Source organism: Neofelis nebulosa, chromosome 5 (assembly GCF_028018385.1).
Source record: "Neofelis nebulosa isolate mNeoNeb1 chromosome 5, mNeoNeb1.pri, whole genome shotgun sequence".
NCBI lineage: Eukaryota > Metazoa > Chordata > Mammalia > Carnivora > Felidae > Neofelis > Neofelis nebulosa.
The window spans coordinates 35,104,194-35,124,714 of NC_080786.1; the positions used below are offsets into that span (position 1 = coordinate 35,104,194).

At 42.9% G+C, this 20,521-nt stretch overlaps 1 protein-coding gene across 1 annotated transcript in view; it reads right to left on the minus strand.

The window, feature by feature from the left end:
- Positions 1-20,521, minus strand: part of RBP2 (retinol binding protein 2) — a 64,232-nt gene that overhangs the window by 10,227 nt on the left and 33,484 nt on the right. The window contains exon 2 of the mRNA XM_058730036.1: positions 12,758-12,881. Within this exon, the coding sequence (XP_058586019.1) occupies positions 12,758-12,830 (73 nt within the window). The 5' untranslated portion in view covers positions 12,831-12,881. The remainder of the gene's footprint in view (positions 1-12,757; positions 12,882-20,521) is intronic.

Genomic DNA, 20,521 nt, shown 5'->3' on the forward strand with positions numbered 1-20,521 from the left:
CTCTGAGCTGCAACTCCCAGTGTGTATGTGCATTCATACACATGCACACATACACATGCATGTGCATGCACACACACACACACACACACACACACACACCGCTCCACCTAGAAGCTCCATTCTATCTATCTGACATTTTGGGTTTCCTCCTAAGAGCTTGCTGAGCAAAAGACTTCATGGTTTAAAAGAAAAAGGACCACTTAAAAATAACCAGTCTAGATCATGGGTAAAAATGGACCTTTTGTTAATAGCCATGGCAGGTAAGGATACATGCAAATTTTCATTAAAAAATTTTTTTTAATGTTTATTTATTTTTGAGAGAGAGAGAGAGAGAGAGAGAGAGAGAGAGCAGAGAAGGGGCAGAGAGAAAGGGAGACACAGAATCTGAAGCAGGCTCCAGGCTCCAAGCTGTCAGCACAGAGCCCAACACGGGGCTCGAACTCATGAACTGTGAGATCATGACCTGAGCTGAAGTCAGGTGCTCTACTGACTGAGCCACCCAGACACCCCAGCAAACTTTAATTTTTAAAGCAGATTGAGGATGTACTTAGCTACGCTGTTCTGCCTCAGTCATGAGCCCCCAGGACAACTTTAAGCATATTCCAGACACTTAATAAATAGTTGTTCAGAGATTTCTTTGGTTATTTTAAGGAAAAGATGAATAGTTGTTTACATTTTTTATTGCAAAAAGTTTAAAACAAAACATAGAGGAGAATACAAAGAACTACACACAACCACTATCGAGATTCAATAATTAAGATTTTGCCTCATTTACTCCATTTACATGTTTTCTCTGCCTTGATTTTTTTCCCATCAAATTCTATAGCAGTTCTTTTTATCCCCAGCTTTACTAAGATACAATGAACAAATAACAATGCATAACTTTAAGTTGTACAATGTGATGATTTGAAACATGTATATGTTGTAAAATGTTTACGAACAATAAGGCAGTTATTTTTAAAGTTCAGTAAGCATCAGAATTTCCACGAAAACTTGTTCAAAGAGATGACTGGGCCCTGGTCCCATATGTTCCGACTCTGTTAGGTCTCAGGGCAAGCCATGAGTTTGCATTTCGGATAAACTCTAAGGTGATGTTCATTATTATTGGTCATTGACCACACTTTGAGTAGTATTCCTATGACAATTGGTTGACAGATTGACAATTGGTACATATGCAGTCTTTGTTTTCACATATATTTTTGATTAAAAACAATGGCAATGGATATTTGAAAATTAAGTTTCGCCAGAGAGCCTTCCAGTTATCTTTAACTATATCTTTATTTTAAAACAGAGTGAAGTTATTAAAAAATATTTTGAAGGAAAACATGTTCATTTCTTAGAGACTATTAGTAAGTAAAAGGGAGTGTGCCCCTCAGTGGGGTGTTTCATTTACTAAGCCTTGAATTTTATAGTATGAAGCTAGGTGCAGAACCAACTTTCTCGCCAACCTCTGGTTTTGTATAAAATGTCACTGTCCTGTAGAATAGATTTAGAAACAAAGGATAATTCTGGGACTTGCTATAAACATTATTAAGGTCTTAGTATCTAGCCAAATCATGTTTGACTCTCTTTATGTCTGTGAATTCTCCAGATATTTTTGGATATCAACCTAAATTAAAAATTTTTTTTTTCAGAAATTCTACCTGGAAATTTTCAGAAACTCTGACATTGATACTGACCTCAAGAGTAAGAACAATTCAAATTCATTGAGTGTTCTTTCTCTGAGAACCCTAGTCCCATCTCTATGGTAGGGGGGTGATTAAACTTGACCCTGTGTGCTGTCTGGTGGGGGATAAATACTATTGAGCCCGTGAGAAAGACCAGCAGTTACCAACAGTTCAGGAAGCTCCAGTCAATATGGAGAATTAACATCTCTGCTGGCCATGCCCCACCCTTTCTGTTGTGCTTCTATGGTAACCAAGCATCATGTCCTTTATCCTTTCTTCCCATTTCCTTTCTGACCCATTTCCTTCTGGATCTCTTCAGTTACTATCACTCTAAAGGACCTAAACAACCTTGGTTCTAAAGGACCATGAAGGGACTGAAGCTGGCTGGTTGGACTTCACTGTGGGCCAGCAGTCTGACCACAGATGGGAACCCACAACGGTATCACATCTGCATGGGGAAGGGCCCTGGCTGGGATTTTGGAACTGAAATTGTATAGACAGCCTTTATCATAAAGAGAAGAATTTCACCTAGCATTAGGCAGCCCAGAAAGTAAAAGGATTACATACCTGTATCCTAAGTTAAAAAGAAAAAATAGGTTCAGATTGGCATGAACTGGTACATGAATGCTAGTGCCTTGCTCAAATATTGTTCACGAATATTGGTTGAGAACCTGTCATGTCTAAGAATTCACCAATGGGTCCCAAAGCTAGCTGCACATCAGGATCATGTGGGAAGATGTAAAAACCACATATTTCTGGGTCTTACCTTAGACCCAGAATCTCTGGGTTTTTTTAGATTTTGGATTTCCTCATAAGGGGCTGTCTGGAGAGAGTTCCATGGTGTAAGAAATTTGAAAGCCATGGCTTAAGCACCTACTCCTCAAGCCATAGGTGATGACATGGAGGCTGAGAGAGGTTAAGTGACTTGTTTAAGTATACATGGCTGAAAAAGCAATCACAGGATTTGATAATTGGATGGATATGTGTGGAGGTATCAGGTTGGGAGGAGAAAACAGTGGTTTTCAGCGTTGGAGTCAAGGTGAGATCCAAAAAGTCGGACAGGGGATTAATCTTTTGGGGAACATAGGAGCCAAATTTTAGGTAAGATGATCTGGGGGCTACACTGTGTGGACCCATGGTAATACTTGGGGTGGTAACTAAGACATGCCTTGAAACCGATAAGGAATGGTGCCCCAGGGTGGAACCTCCCTTGGGAAACCTCACCCAACAAACTCATGAGATAAGTACCATATTATCTCCATTTTACCAATGAGGAAACTGGCTCAGAGAGGCTGTGTCACTTTCCCTGGGTTATATAGTGAGGAAGCAATACAGGTGGAATTTGAACTCAGAATGGCCTGTCTCCAGGGTAGCACTCAGCACAGTGCTCTACAAGCCTGAAAGCTGTGGGCTGGCCCATCTTGTCAGGTCAGACCATCCTAGATTGTGCACTTTCTGTGGCTGCCCAAATACCAGTAACTTCTGACTGACCCTTCTTTATACTTCCCCTGGAGGCACAAGGACTTCTGGGTCCAGCTAGATGAGACCTCCCTGTTTGGGGCAGTTTATGTTTTCCAGAGCTCTAATGTATTATCTTCACCACATCTCAATGGTTTTCTGTGCCCAGGGTTCTATAAGAAATTTGAGGTGGGTCATTCACACTCCAGCCCCTGGACATTCTCTGATACCTTATTTAGCTTCAGCTTCATGGCTTATGGAATTGTACCTGGGGACGTCCAAGCCACACAGACTGGAATGAGGCAACAGGATGTGGAATGAGATAAAGGCTCTCTCCTCTGCTCTTTGTGCTGTGAACACCTCTAGGCCTCTTCACCCAGCATTCACAGATCCCGGGGCATCCCACTGTGTTTGCTTCATAGGTCATTTGGTCGTCAAAAAAATGTGGCCCGTGAGCTACTAAGTTCGGGAAATGAGGAAGTAAAAGCAAGAGAAGCTGGTTTCTACACTGAAGAACTTCACAGAGTCTTCATTCTATGAGAGATACTTTGCAACTCCAACAGTGGGGAGATAGGATGCAGACTTTCCCAGTCTTATGTGGTCATAGCCCTGTGCTGTGGTGGGACATCTCACCCAGCCGGTCTGGTGCTCCGCAGAACATAATGCAGAAAGTGCTAACAACCCCCAATCTGAGGCATTATCTCAGTCACCTGGACCCTGCAATTATGGAGCTATTTCCTGTTTAATTTTCACCCTTCAAGGCAACTGCTGGCCTGTTGAGAAAAGACCAAACAGGACCAAGTGTTCAAGTATTTCTGTCTTACAAATTAATCTTTCCCTAATATTGCTAAAAGCCACTGAAGAATCTTCCATATCTGGTCAGTATAAACACATGGTTGTGGTAGGCAGAGGGCTAACATGTCACACTCCAACTCCTGCTTCTCTCCTTCTATCCCAGAAACAGTCTAGTGAGTCAGGTGACACCTGTGTGTCCAGCTTCAGTGCCATTGCTGGATCCTCGGGTCCAGATCTAGAAGCAGCAGAGAGTAGTGGCCATAAGTGGAGTTATTATTAACTGCATCAGGTTGCTTTGAGGATTAACTTCGATGGTGTTTGTGAAGAGTTCTGCCCAGTGGCTGGTGCCTTGTGGTAATGGCCCGGTAAATGGTAGCTGTTGCCATCATTGTAATCATCATTATGAAGCCCCTTGATCTCAGAGGCTGGTGTGCTCAGAGTCCTTAGCATTTTTCTAGATACGCCCTGTGCGTTCGCCCCCTAAATCTCTGCCCCTCTCCTCCCAGCTCTCCAAATCTCCTAAGACCCAGCCCCAGCCTTGCCTTCTCTACTGCTGTTCTGCTCTTTCCTGCCTCCTTCCTCATCTGCTCTTCAGGCCACAGAGCTTTACCCCCAGGAGGCACTACCTGATAGTTTCCTCTGACTTTTTCATGGGGGTGATGGTTCTTTCCTCTGAAGTCTTACCTCTATGAGGATAAGGACAATGCTGTCTGCTTGCTCTGTGTCCCCAGGATCGGACACAGAGTAGGTGCACCAGAAACACTTCTGGATTGGTTAATAGGCACCCTAGTTTGGGACAGTGGTTCTCACAGTGAGGTCCCTGGGCCAGCAGCTTCACAGCACCTGGGAACCTCTTACAAATGTAAATTCTAGGGCTTGCACTAGACCTGGTGGTTGGGCCCTGCTTGTTTTTACAAGACTTCCAAGTGATTCTGTGCCTGCTAAAGTTCAGAACTACTGGTATAAAAGAGTGAGGGTCAAATCCAGGTATAAATCCTGGTCCAGATTTCCCAGCTATGTGACCTCAATGAAGTCACTTTGCCTTTCTGAGCCTAAGTTTTCTCACAGTAAAATGGGGAAAGAATGCTCATCTTGTAGGGTTATTTATGTAAGGTTTCTGTTAAAATGATGGTAAAATGCTTTACAGAGTAGTAATGAGTAGTAATAGATGCATTGGCCTCTACCCCTCAACCTTTCCTGTTTAGGTGAAACAGTGGCCAGATCAGCATTCAGTCCAGGGCGAAATATTTGGTTCATGTTTCTGCATCTCCGCTCCACGGCCCAAGGGCTCTGGACTCTGAAGGAACAGTCAGAATGGTGGCTTATCTACTCTCTCACTAGCATAGGCCTGGCTTGTCACATGGGAATTCTAGCCAGCTTGGCCAAACATTTGTCTGCATGGGCCAGTTTCCTCACTGTGTAGTTTGGCCAGTGGATAGAAACAACTTTAGCTCTTGTTCCTGAGGTCCATGCTGTTCTAAACCCTGGTGCTGGAGCCGTAGTTAGGAGATGAGAAAGAAAACCACAGACCAGGTATTAACCAGGGGAAACAAAGGGGAAGGCTCTGGGCAAAAGGACTAAGGAAGAATTGGGAATTACTGAGAAATTTAGAACAGCAGTGTTCCTCAGAGAGGATGTGGAAATCAAGGCACAGAGAATTTACGTGGTGGGTTCAGAGTGACCCAGCTGGGACAGAGCTCCTGACAGCTTGCCTACAAATACAGTCCATTTATCGTTCACAACTAAGGCTCCCCTAACAAAAATTATTGCTTATCCCTGGTTGCCTAGAAAGGTAGATCACAGCTAAAAATGCCTATTGCTGATAGAACTGGTTTGTCCTGGAAACACCACCCCCTGTCAATCTTTCTGACCAGTGCTAGGGGAATCTTATCAGGGGCTCTATGCAAATGGAATCAAGCATTGCTTCTTCTCTAGATTGAAAAATGGCTCGGCCTCTTGGCCACCCTTTAGCATTTGCACAGGCCAGTTAATCATGTCACCTCTGCTCCACCCCAGGGAAAGGAACCAAGTGTTCTGTTGGTAGATTCGTGATATTTCTAATCAAAAGGAAAGGTTCAACTGCAGCTGTAGAATACACACGCACACACACAGATTATAAAAACACTTCCTCTTTGTACTTTGCAGAGAAAATTATTTTCCTGATATGGTATTTTAACATCAGGGTTATCAAGTATGTTTTATCTGCTTTTCTAGATTAAAGGTATCTTCGAGCCTGATTTATAGCCAGGTGAAATGAATTTCTATCTCAGAGGAAAAGGTCCAAAGGCAAGCTATTTCTGAATAATATATGTGGCTTGTAGCTCCTGCAGAAGAAAACAACACTGAAGTGACTTTATTAAAGCATACTTTCCATAACTGCATTTTGAACAATGCAAGCCATAAAGTTGAAATATGAGTACACTACTCACCATTAAAATGCTTTGTAATATGCTTGCGCAAAAAGCTAAAGTTGCGGGCTAAAAGGGCAGGCACTCTTTGTAAATTAAAGAGAGAGATGCACACATATTCATCATATGAAATCTGAGACCCATTTCAAGGGCAGCTTTGATGGGCTTCAAACCTGGACTTCATTCTCAGATCATCAGCCCTCTCAGGCAACTGTGGGGAGAAGGGTGCAAGAGCAGTCTTCTCCGCATCTTCATACCATTTCGTCCTCCAGATAACACATTTAGAGAGAAAGTGAGCTGCCCCCCTGTCTGCCTCTTCCTTTCTCTCATGGGCATCTCCAAATATGTTTAAAACCTTTTGTAGCCAGCAGAGGCAGGCTGGAGACCTTAGGATGACTCCCTGCTCCCCTTGCACGAGTTTACCTCCCCACCCATAATCTAGTACTCACTACTGGGTTGGGGGCAGGGTGGAGGTGCTGCCATTACAACCTAGAGGAGAAGGGGCTCTCGCTCTCCTAGGGGAAGATGCTAGGAAGAGGCTGAGCTTATCTTCACTGGGGCTTTTCTAACCCCAGCACTCTCTCTGTTTAAAAGTCCAACCAGTCTTTGCTTCAAGTAAAGGCTTTGGCAAGGTGTATAACTTCTTTGACTTAGGACCACCAGCAGAAATCCAAATTTTGTGAAATTAACTCCTTGGGTCATCAGACATTTTTTTCTTTCTCTCTCTCCCTCTCCCTCTCCCTTTGCCTCTCCCTCATTTGTTAATTAATTTCTACCCAGGGACTCTGAGTAACCCAGTGTTTCTGAGTGTTCTGACTACCAGTGAGCTCCTCCTCTGCTACCCACATGCTTAGTACTTGTACCTAGAATAGTGCCATGGAAAGAGCTTGAGAGATGGAAGCAGGCAGACTGGGCTCTTGTCTGAGCAACATCATTTCCCAACCACAGATGACCCTGGGGAGGTCCTTTCACTTCCCTGGGCTTCGGATTCCTCATTCCATGAAATGGAAAACATTCCTTCCATCTTGATCCCTGACTACAGCCTGAGCTCTAGATCTTGCATCAATATGCCAATTTTAATACTCCAGCTGGATGTGTAACAGGCATGTGAAATCAAAATATGCAAAACAGAACCCTCAGTGCATTCTGCCCTGCCCAGTACCCCTTACCAAACTCACGCCTTCCCCATGTCTTCTCTATTTCAGCCTATGGGATCAGCATCTTCCCAATTGTTCATCCCTAAGCCTGGGGCCATCTTCATTTCCCCCATATCCTCTGGTTTCACATTCCCCTAAAAGCCCTATTGGCTTTATCTCCAAACTGTATGTTGAACCTGTTCTCTCTTCTCCAGACCCCTGGGCACTACTAGCCCAAGCCACCATTACTTCTTGCCTGAACAACACAGTGGCCTCCTAGGATGGGCCTCCCTACTTCTAGTCTTGCCTTCCAGTGATTCATTCTCTACACTGTAGCCAGAGTGATCCTTAAAGAATATAAATAAAGTATATTGTCCTCCACCACAATGTCTAAACTTCTCTTTGTTTGCCACTTCCCAACACATCAACCTTTGTGTTTCTTGAACACACCCAGAACCTCTGCACCTGCTGTCTCCTGTACCCGGGACGCTGCTTCTCGGCATTCGAGCCTTGGCTCACCTGTCAGCTCCTCAAACAGCCTTCTCTGACCACCCATCACTGTTCACCCAACAAGTCCTTTTTGTTTTCTTTAAAGCACTTACCTACTTTATTTATTTTCTCTCACGGCCACTAGTGTGTACACTCCTCAGGTGAGAGGGATTTGTCACCTCACTTACCACCATGTTACCAGTGCATAGGACATTTCTTGGCATGTCATAGGTGCTCAATGCATTTGTTGCAACTGAATAAATTACATGAAATAATGTATATAAATTTCTAGAATGATGCTCATCATGGCACGTGCTCATCTCTTATGGTAGACCGTGGCTCTTAAACCATTAGGACAGGATTTGGAACATTGTGGGTATTCAGGAAACCTTTCCTGGCAGAGACAACTCAGGTGAGGGCTGCTCGACTTCAGCCTTTAAGCTTACCCCCTTTCTGATTGAATTTTCCAGAGACACACTAGGACTTTTTGCAGTAGCCTCTGCTCTTTTAAATCTGTGCATATTAATTTAAACGAAAAGATGGTCTTCATAGGAGATGGGCCCCACCTTCTTTCCCAAGTAAAGAGGAGAACTAGATTTTCCCCAATATTTACAATTGGTGAACTAAGTATTTCCTAGATGTCTAAATTGAACATTAACTGAGCAGTTTTAGGATACAAACCTTCCATTATATGTCCACATCTTTGCTGATTTACATGATGGTTCACTGAGTTACATTAAGGTGTTTCATTTTCCAGGCTCCTTCCCTGCCCTGTCACCACCCAGTAACCAAATCTAGTCTATTTCCCACTCTGGACATCTCCCTGTCTACCTTCTTGGCACTGCTCTTACCATCTTCCCAAGGCCATTGCAACAACCTCTTCAGTTCTCTGACAGTTCTGCAGATCTATTCACCCCTAGTTGTCGGGGTAAGCATGGGTGCTTTCTCTCTCTTCTGCAGACAATTCTTCTCCTTGTAGGATGAAGTCCACATGTGGTGGCACACCCCATTCAAGATCTGACCTGTTACCTTTCTGACTCTGTTCAATCCCCTCCTTGCACGTCACCCTCTAGCAATACAACTTTTTCTGTTCCCTCTGCCCACACCACATTCTTACTGGCCTGCCCTTTGCACATACCCGCAGAACAATGCCTGACTACATTTCTGTGTGGAGCCATTCTCTCCTCCCTTCAAAACCCCACCCAGGACTTAGGAAGCCTTCAGTGACATTGTCCAGTAGCTCCACTCACCACCCACACACACATCTTGCTGTAGGCTCAAGGGATGGAATCACCTACTGTCTCATGGATGATAGATTACATTTTTTTAATGGCTGCAACAGTTCCTCTCAACCTACAAGCTATTCTTGCCATGTGGCTTTAACATTCCTCCCACTGAGAGACGGGTCTATGTACTCTTCCCTTGGAGGTAGGTGGGCTCATGACTACTTCAACCAATAGAATACAATGGAAGTGATGCTCTATGATTTCTGAGCCTGGATCATAAGAGGCCATTCAGCTTTCACTTCCTCTCTCTTTGGATACAGCAAGCATGCTGTGAGGAGACCCAGGCCACATGGGAACACCATGTGTAGATATTGACAGCCCAGCTGAAGCCTCAGCTGCCAGCCAGTACCTACTGCCAGGCACAGAAGTGGGGAAGCCTTTGAGATGGCTCCAGCTTCAGTTATTGTCCACATGCAATGAAATGAAAGCCCCCTGGTAAGAACCTAGCAGGTAAACTTGGTCAGCCCCCAGAACCATGAGAGACAATAATAAAATTACTGTAGTTGTTTCAAGCCACTATGTTTGGGGGTGATTTGTCACACTGCAGCAGAAAACAGGAACACCGTTTGTGCACGGCTATAACTCGGCTGATTACATAAGTTTGAGCTCCTTGAGAGTAGACACTGGGTTTGGTTCTGCCTTAGATGGCACAGTCTCTGGCTTCCATGGCTAATGTCTGAACTGTGGTAGAAAAGTCAAGTGATTCCCCATGTCTGGACACTACTGGCCTCACTCCTTGGTAGTTAACAGACTCTCTGCCAGCATTCTCTCACAATGCTGGAACTTCATTTTTAGATAAGCCTTCCTCAGGCTCTCCTCTAAATTAAAGACCACTCCCCCCATTCCCTGATCCCCTGATCCAGGCTGCAGGGGGACCTCAGAAAGCTACAAACCCTTTAGGGTGCAAGAGTTTACCAGCTGCTTTCCTTGCTGTCAAGAAAGTCTAAGACCTCAAGAAACACCAGGCGCCTAAGAAGGCAGGAGAGGAGGTACCATTGACCCTTGGCACTCAGTCTCTGAACACTTAGTAACTTTGATGATTTGGGATAAAACCAAAGGTTATTGTGACATGTGATGCTGCTGAAGCTGGCAGCTGAGTCATGTGGGAAGGCTGATGTGTAGAGTGAGTCACTGGCTAGTGACAAAGCCAGTTTGTCACCCAGACCCACTTCTCAACAGGAATCTCTCTTTCCCTACTGAGCCAGCCACCAGTCCCCCAGAGAAAGCCACCTCCTTGGTGTGAGGGATTAGAATCTAAGAAAATGATGGTTCTTTAGTAGGAAATAGAGTTATACTTAGTGATATTTCCATATCGGGGGATTTGCAGAGATCTCCACATATGTTCTTCCCAAATGCCAAGGGTTTGAATGCTCAAAAGGGCAAGTTTCCTGACTTGTCAATGTTGGGAAAGCAACCCCTGTTCCGCAGGGTAGGTGTGAGGGAATTGTACAGGTCTGCTGGGTTGCCTGTAGCAGATTAAATTGTGGGAGCAGCCCCACTCAGTTGCTTCCAGGGGATGGTAATAGTGGTGTTTACTTCTCACCTGAGGCCTAGAGAGGGGGCATCAGGGACCAGTCTGCACAACTGAAAACTGAACTGAGACTCAGTTTTATACCTGAAGTAACATAGGACTTTATTATTTAAGAAAACACAGCAAAGGACACAAAATTACTTTCTGATTATATTCCCTGAGTCTGGCTTGTTCAGCACAGGCTGAGAGCTTGAAACTGCCAAACAGCCCGTGGATAGTACTATTATTCCTACCTGGCAGATGAGGAAACTAGTTCTGGAAGGTTAAAAAATTGGTCAAAGTCAGAGAACAAACCTTATGTGGGCTGGCCCCTCTGGTTTGGTTTCCTCACCTGCATGATCTTGTTCAGAATTACACTTCTGAGCTAAGCTCCAGACCATCTGCCCATGTGTAGAATCAATCTTCCATTTCTTTTTTTTTAATTTAAAACAATTTTTTAGGTTTATTTATTTATTTTGAGAAAGAGTGAGATGGGGAGGAGCAGAGAGAGAGGGAGAGAATCCCAAGCAGGGTCTATACTGTCAGCACAGAGCCTGATGTGCCTCAAACTCACTGTGAGGTCATGACCTGAACTGAAACCAAGAGTCGGACACTTAAACAACTGAGCCACCTAGGCGCCCCTCAGTCTTCCATTTCTATTGTCTATTCAGGACACTAACCTCAGTGCAACAGGTTTGGAGCTCTGGAAGGAAGATTTGTGCCTCCCTCCTCTTTCCCCAAGTATTTGAGGTAAAATTCTGACAGCCAAGAGGGAAAAGAAAGCTATGCTGTATTGGAAACATGTCTAAAGTACATGAAGAAAGTTCCAATCTCTATACATCACACAATATGTCAGCTCTCCTTGTTCACTGACAGAGTAGAAATGTTCCTCAATGGAGTATCAATCGATTAAGTGTCCAACTTCAGCTCAGGTCATGATCTTACAGTCTGTGAGTTCGAGCCCCACATTGGGCTCTGTGCTAACAGCTCAGAGCCTGGAGCTGCTTCAGATTCTGTGTCTCCCTCCCTCTCTGCCCTTCCCTGTGCTTGTGCTCTGTCTCTCTCTCTCAAAAATAAATAAATGTCAAAAAAAAGAAATGTTCATCAAACTAGAAGTTAATTGCACAGAAAATTCCACAATTCCCATTCTTGGTGAGACTTCCCATCTTTATATCCAGATTATTGGACCTCTGACCCCACGTGCAGCCTTAGCAGCGGGGAAATTCCAACCTGGAGCTCCTTATGTGGAAAGTTCTAAAGATGGAAAAGGTGATGAGGAGGCTGTTGCAGGCTGTTGCCTGAAATAAGCACAGGCAGCCAAAGCTCCCTGCCCAGCGCCTGGCCCATGGCAGCTGCCCCACATAGTGAGCTCCTCCTTCAGGTGTTATATGATTTCTGTCAGCCCACGAGAGATCCCACAAGAGAGTCAACTCAGGACACACATTGATCAAGCTTTTGGCCTGGAGTCCAGTTCAAAAGCCAGGCAAGCAGTGAGTTGTTTGACCTGTATGCCAAAAGCCACTCCTAGCCTTCTGTGGGTATCATATTCTCTAGAATAACAAATTTAGCCACTCCTTGTCTGCTTCCCCACCACAAGCCTGCCACAAGAGCAATGCAGGGTCATTCATGGATAATATCAGGTCTAACTGGCTATCTAATAGATGGTGATCCAAAGCGGGAGAGCTACTGTATTTATCTTGTCAAGTTTGATTTTACTCCATGTGTGCATGTATGTGTGTATGTGTACCCCACATTCATGTATCTTTTCTGTGTGCCGGGTATTATGTTGAGGACATTCCAGACATAATATCATTTATTATTATTCCCAATTTACAGATGAGGAATCTGAGTTTCAGAATTTCTATGACATACCTATTATTACACAGCTAGCAAATAAGGAGCAAGGCTTACATACAGATCTGTTGAACTCCATAACGGCACTGTCTGGAGGGCCAGACTAAAGTTCTCCCAAAGTGACCCCCCCTTCCATCCCTGTCCTCTCCCTTACCTAGGGCTTTCATGTAGCCTTCAAAGTTGTCATTACTCTCCATCTCCCAGGTTCCATTCTGGTCCCTTGTCATGGTGATAGTTTCTGGTTCAGTGTGGGTGAATGTTGAATGTCAAGAAGTAGGCTGCAGGGAGAACATGTTGAAATGAGCTACTTTTATAGCCTAGTGACTAGGTTTATGGCTTTGAGATAACAGGTTCAAAGATCGTAAGCACAACCAAAAAAACCTTTCCTTTCCTTTGCAAAGTTCAGCAGGACTATGAGCAACCCACGCTCAAAGTCCAATGTGGCCACATGGGTACCCCAGTGACCTGTACCGTATGCAGGGGTCCAGAGAAGCCCATTTTTGGAAGCCCAAGAGAGCTCTTGGACCCAAACTAAACACTGTCTGGCATTTGAGGAAAACAAATATTCAGTGCCCACCCCACACTGGGCAGTGCCCAATCTACTAAAAGCAAGCCAGACAAGGAGGGAGGCCAGATGGAAGGCAGAGGGGCAGTGGGACTCTGCTTTAAGCCATCAGGAGCAAGCTGAAGATCACCTTGACCAAAATAGGGGCCATAGCTGGCATTTGGACAAGGACTCTTAGTTTGGGCTATTTCCCAGATCGGCTGTCCCCAGGGGTGAGAAAATGGGTCGGTTTACTGTTCTGATGTATAGTTCTGAGAGATGAGGCCTGAACAGGAGCTGCTATACTGTGAAAAACAGAGATGTGGGCTGAGATGGATAAACCATGAGTCCCCAAAAGTGAGGCCAATTTTGATTATGGCACTATGGATCTCTAATATATGTATTTATATGCTATGAAATATAAGCAAATTCTGCTTATATTCTGTTTGCTTGTGGTTTGGGGGATGTAAAACAGCACATTTATTTATTTATTTTTAGTAAATATACTAGAGTCAGGAAGATACACAGTAAAAAAATGGCTCAGCTGCTATCAAAAAACCAATGTAGGGCAAAGGGAAGAGTAAAGGACAACTTCACTACAAACAGAAAATGAGTGAAGGCAGAAGAAGCAGATAGATAAGTAGCACCAGACTTCATTATTTGGTGTCCAGGCAGAAGCTTCTATAAGCTGATCACTTAGCCTTCTAGGTTGGAACAGTAGGTATTCCCCTAAAGGTTAAGATTCAAGGACCTCTACGTGACCCCTCCTACCTCCAACTGAGTCTCCTATAGGCCTCCTTTGAAAGAAAATAATTAAAAGCTGACCTGGTATTGGAGAGAGTTGGGGGCAAAAATGAGGTTGCTAATTTCAATAAGCCAGAGATTTTAATTTTAATGGGTGGGTGGAGGCATTCACCCTGTATCAGGTGGGAAGTTGAAACTAAAATGTTTGCATGAAACCAAAACACTGAACAGACTACTCTGTCACTGAGAATGTGAAATAGTCAAAATATTCCCAGAGACAGTAAGAAAGTGTGTCTATTTAGCCTGGGATCTATGTGAGTTAAAAAGAAGTTCTACCCTGCTTTGCCTCTGGTTTAGGGTTTGAGCTTATGCTTCCTGCTAGCCAATGTATTAAATAAATGGAGTCCTGGAGCTTGCAAAACTTATAGGCTGCAAGAATTTAATGTAAAAACTGTCTGGAGGGATATATCTTCAAACCAGTCCAACCAGAATTCCCTGTGATAAAGTCAGCCAAATGTGAGCTCATCCAAAATTGTTAAACACATATGAAAATCCACCAAAAAAGCACACATTAGCAGAAATATACAGTCAAATTAGACTTCTAAGACCTCAGGTAATACAAATGGCCAGTTACAAACTATAAAATAAGTATTTTATAATGAGAAAAAAATTAAAAGCACTTAAAAACATGAAAATGGATAAAAAGACATTTAAAAATATATTGAAAAATAACCAGAGAGTAGTTATAGAAATTAAAAAATGAAGTCATTAAAATGTGAAAGGTAATAGGTGGGTTAAATAGCTGATTAAACACAGCTGGAGAGAGAATTAGTAAACTGGATGATAGAGTTGAGGAAATTCCCAGAATGTTTGTAACATAGAATACACTGGTGGAAACTTAGAGCATCAAAATAAAAATGAAATTCTAAAATCTTCCTGAGAAAACAAAACAACCATATAGATTACCTATAAATAAACAATACAATAATCATCTTGATATCAGACTTCTCAACAACTTTGATGGAAGACAACAATAGAACAGTATCTTGCAGTGATAAGGGGAAATATTTTTGACTAAGAATTCTAAATGCAGTCAACTTCATTAAAATATGAGGGTTTTAAAACTAAAATTATTTCAGACATTATAGCCCCAAACTGGAATCAACCCAAACATTCATGGACAAATTAATGGATAAACAAATTGTGGTATATTCACACAATAGAATCCTACTCAACAGTAAAAAGGAAAAATCTCCTGATACACTTAATGATGTGAATGAATCTCATAGGAATTATGCTGAGGGAAAGAAACTTGACACAAATGGTCATATACTGCATAGTTTCACTCATAAGAAACTCCAGAAAAAGGATCTAATCTACAGTGATAGAAAATAGATCGGTGATTTGGTGAGTACAAGAAGAGAAGGTGGGGATAGGAAAGGACACAAGGGAAATTTCTTGGAGAGGTAAGATGGAAATGTCTATAATTCATATGGTGGCTGTATGACAATTGCTAAAACTAAAACTCTGCAATTTGTATCTGTTCCTTTCTATCGTATATAAATTAAACTTTAATTTAAAAATGAATAAAACAGGGGTGCCTGGGTGGCTCAGTTGGTTGAGCGCCTGACTTCGGCTCAGTTCATGATCTCGTGGTCTCTGAGTTCAAGCTCCACGTCGGGTTCTGTGCTGACAGCTCAGAGCCTGGAGCCTCCTTCAGATTCTGTGTCTCCTTCTCTCTCTGCCCCCACCCCTCCACTCTCTGTCTCTATCTCTCTGTCTCTGTCTCTCACAAAAATAAATAAACATTAAAAAAATTTTTTTTAATGAATAAAACCATTTTTACTCATGGGTGCCTGGGTGGCTGAGTTGGTTAAGCATCTGACTCTTGATTTCGGCTCAGCTCATGATCTCAGGGTTTGTGGGTTTGAGCCATGCCTTGGGCTCTGTGGCTGATAAGGTGGAGCCTGTTTGGGATTCTCTCTCCTTCTTTCTCTGCCCCTCCTCCTGCTTACATGCTCTCTCTCTGTATCACAATAAACAAATAAACTTTAAAAAAACTATAAAAAACATTTTCATTCATGCATTCGTTCATGATTATTTTTGCAAAAAAGATTTAGTAGCATCTCAAACTAAAATCCCATATTATACCCACATGGGAAATTAGCTGATTGATGTGTGTGCTAAGGAGACTATAATTATTGATTGGCTAGATGGTTTTAAGAAATATAAGTTTAAATATTATCTGAGGGGTGCCTGGGTGGCTCTGTTGGTTAAGCAACTGACTCTTGGTTTCGGCTCAGGTTATAATCCCACAGTTCTCACAAACCGTAAGATCAAGGCCTGTGTTGGGCTCTGCACTGATAGCAGGGAGCCTGCTTGGGATTCTCTCTCTCCCTCTCTCTCTGCCCCTCCCCATGCTTGTGCACTCTCTCCTTCAAAATAAATAAATAAACATTAAAAAATATTACCTGGGGACACCTGGGTGGCTCAGTCAGTTAAGCGTCCAACTCTTGGTTTCAGCACAGGTCATGAACTCATAATTTGTGAGCCCTGTGTCAGACTTTGCACTGGCAGTGTGGAGCCTGCTTGAGATTCTCTCTCTGTCTCTCTCACGCTCCTAGCCCACTCATGCTGTCTCTGTCTCTTTCAAAATAAATAAATAAACTTAAAAAAATATTATCTGAAAAACTTAGGAGAAACCTCTAAGGAAGTGGTTCTCAAGCCCTACCAAGGGTCAGATTTATTTGTAATCTCATCCCATGGGCACACAGAGATAACAGCTACATCTATGCAACTAACTGTGAAAATGACCTGAACTCTGGCAGAATAGACTTTCCACTTAATCTTAAGTAGAAAGTCATGTTGAAAGGGGTAGGAAAGGTAGAGAAGTAATTGGGAACCTAGCTCCCCCAGTGAGACTAACTACAAGTGGGAAGGACATCACAGACATAGAGAAGTGAGAGGGTCAGACCCCATACCAGGCACCCCTGGCCCTGGGTACCTGCATTGGGAAGATGAGTCCCTGTAACATCTGGCTTTGAAATCCAGCAGGGCTTAACTTGAGGATCTTTAAAAATCACTGGGGGTTAACTCCAAGAACTTTAAAAATCAGTGTACTTAACTCTGGGAGAATTGGAGGGTGATAGGAAACTAAGTCCCTGCCATTAAAAAGCCAGCATAATAAACAACTCAGCTCAAGACACAGCACAAATAAAGCAGTTTGAAAATTACCTGTGTTAGACATGAAGGAGATTTATTGACTAATCTTAAAATGTGTGCTGGTGAGGCAGGGATTTTTAGGAGACCTCTCCAGGAAGAAAAAAATTTCTCTTCTTCTCCTCCAGTCTAGATGGCCTGATGTTTGTGGGAGCTAGAGCTAATACTCTCCATCTACCCTGCTAGCCTGTGAGCCCTGCCCCTGTGTTTCCCTGCAGAGCCCACCATGCCCAACCTGCTAGCTTCTTCAGGTATGCCTCCAAAACAGCTCCTGTCCTTTGAGACTCTGTAGGCAACCGTGGCCAGGACTGGTGCCACTCCAAAGTGACTCCTGCCCTGGGGAGGGAGGAAGATAATTCTATGCACCAGCATTGCAGTTGTAGCAGATGGGCCTCTTACCTGACTGTCCAGAGAGCAAGCCCTGCCCTTTGTATGCCTGCAGCTGTGGCAGAGAGGCTAAGTGCAAACAGCTAATCTGACTGCCAGCCCCACCCACCAACAAGACCTCAGTGACCTCAGACAGGACTCTCAACAGGGACCAAACCCTGCCCAGTATGCCCATAGCAGGCAAAGCAGGTCATTGAAGCCAGTTGGGCTGAAGGCAATTACAGTTTAGTCTCAAGAGGAGGATGCATGCAGCCCATGCAGGGGATACTCCTGAAGTGCCTGGTTCTGGTGACCAGAGGGGATTGCACTATATGGCACCACAAGACCCCTACTTCACAAGGCCACAACTTTCAAGACCAGGAGATGTAGCTGACCTACCTAATACATAGAAACAAACACAGAGGGACAAAATGAGTTGACAGAGGAATATCTCCCAAATGAAAAAATCAGACAAAGTCACAGTAAAAGAACTAAATGAAACACCTTAAGCAATATTCCTAATAAAGAATTCAAAGTAATAGTCATAAGGATACGCACTAGACTTAACAGAAAAGTAGATGAGCACAATAAGAACTTCAACAAAGAGAAAATATAAAAACAAATCAGAGCTGAAGAATTCAATAACTGAAATTTTAAAAATACAGTGGAAACAATTAACAGATGATTAGAGGACACAAAAGAATGGGTCAGTGATCTGGAAGACAGGATAATAAAAAGTAACCAAGGTGAACAGGAAAAAATAATAATAAAGAATGAGAATAGATTAAGGGACCCAGCAATATCATCAAATGTAATAACATTCACATTAGAGCCATCCCAGAAGGAAGTGAGAAACAGAAAGGGGCAGAAAACTTATTTGAAGAAATAATCAGTGAAACCTTCCATAATATAGGGGAAGGAAACAGGCATCTTGGGCCCGGAAGCAGAGACAGGCACTAACAAGATGAACCCAAGGAGGTCTGCACCAGACACACAATAATTTTAAAAAGTAAAAATGACAAAAAATAGTAATAAGCAGAGAATTTTAAAAGCAGAAAGAGAAGGTACAAAAACAGACACAGACAAATGGAATAAAATAGAGAACCCAGAATTGGACCCACACATATATGGCCAAGTAATCTTTGACAAAGCAGGAAAGAGTATCCAATGGAAAAAAGACAGTCTTTTTAGCAAACGGTCCTGGGAGAACTGGACAGCGACATGCAGAAGAATGAACCTAGACCACTTTCTTACACTATACACAAAAATGAACTCAAAATGGATGAAAGACCTAAATATCAGACAGGAAACCATCAAAACTCTAGAGGAGAAATCAGGCAACAATCTCTTTGACTTCAGCTGCAGCAATTTCTTGCTTGACACATCTCCAAAAGCAAGGGAATTTAAAGCAAAAATGAACTATTGGGACCTCATCAAAATAAAAGGCTTCTGCACTGCAAAGGAAACAATCAATAAAACTAAAAGGCAACTGATGGAATGGGAGAAGATATTTTCAAATGGCATATTGGATAAAGGGCTAGTATCCAAAATCTATAAAGAACTTACCAAACTCAACACTGAAAAAACAAATAATCCAGTGAAGAAATGGGCAGAAGACAGGAATAGACACTTTTTCAAAGAAGACATTCAGATGGCCAACAGACACATGAAAAGATGCTCTACATCACTCATCATCAGAGAAATACAAATCAAAACCACACTGAGATACCATCTCACACTGGTCAGAGTGGCTAAAATGAACAACTCGGGAAACAACAGATGCTGGCAAGGATGTGGAGAGATGGGAATCCTCTTGCACTGTTGGTGGGAATGCAAACTGGTGCAGCCACTCTGGAAAACAGTGTAGAGGTTCCTCAGAAAATTAAAAATAGAACTACCCTACGACTCAGCAATAGCTCTACTAGGAATTTATCCAAAGGATATAGGATAGCTGATTCATAGGAGCACATGTACCCCAATATTTATAGCAGTACTTTCAGCAATAGCCAAATTATGGAAAGAGCCTAACTGTCCATCAACTGATGAATGGATAAAGAAATTGTGGTTTATATACACAATGGAATACTACGTGGCAGTGAGAAAGAATGAAATATGACCTTTTGTAGCAACGTGGATGGAACTGGAGAGTGTGATGCTAAGTGAAATAAGCCATACAGGGAAAGACAGATACCATATGGTTTCACTCTTATGTGGATCCTGAGAAACTTAACAGAAACCCATGGGGGAGGGGAAGAAAAAAAAAAAAGAGGTTAGAGTGGGAGAGAACCAAAGCATAAGAGACTGTTAAAAACTGAGAACAAACTGAGGGTTGATGGGGGGTGGGAGGGAGGGAAGGGTGGGTGATGGATATTGAGGAGGGCACCTTTTGGGATGAGCACTGGGTGTTGTATGGAAATCAATTTGACAATAAATTTCATATATTAAAAAAAAAAAAAAAAGAGAGAACTCTCCAAAAATGCCACACTGTATAATTGGCTGCATTTGACTCAATAACACCTCTGATTAGTTTAAAAGCTCATTCACTTCTTTCATCATATCGCAGAACAAGCCCAAAATAATCATAAACATTTCTAAATTATTTGTTACAAATGATCTAGACCACTGTATTGGGGCCATAATTCTGTGGCACTAGATCTATATTTGCCCAATCTTTTTTTTTAATGTTTATTTATTTTAGAGAGAGAGAGACAGAATGTGGGTGGGGGAAGAGCAGAGAGAGAAGGAGACACAGAATCTGAAGCAGACTCCAGGCTCCAAGCTGTCAGCACAGAGCCCGACGTGGGGCTTGAACTCACAAATCATGAGATCATGACTTGAGCCGAAGTCGGACACTTAACCAACTGAGCCACCCAGGCACCCCTATATCTACCCATTCTGCTCTCTTCATGTACAGGACATAAGTGGACGAGTCCAGGCTGAGGAACCCATTGTCCATAGGGGACACCACCACTTTTCTGGGTTCAGCCACTATCGTTTCTTCCTGCAGACCAAGTAGACTTTAAAGCAAAGACTGTAGAAGAGGAA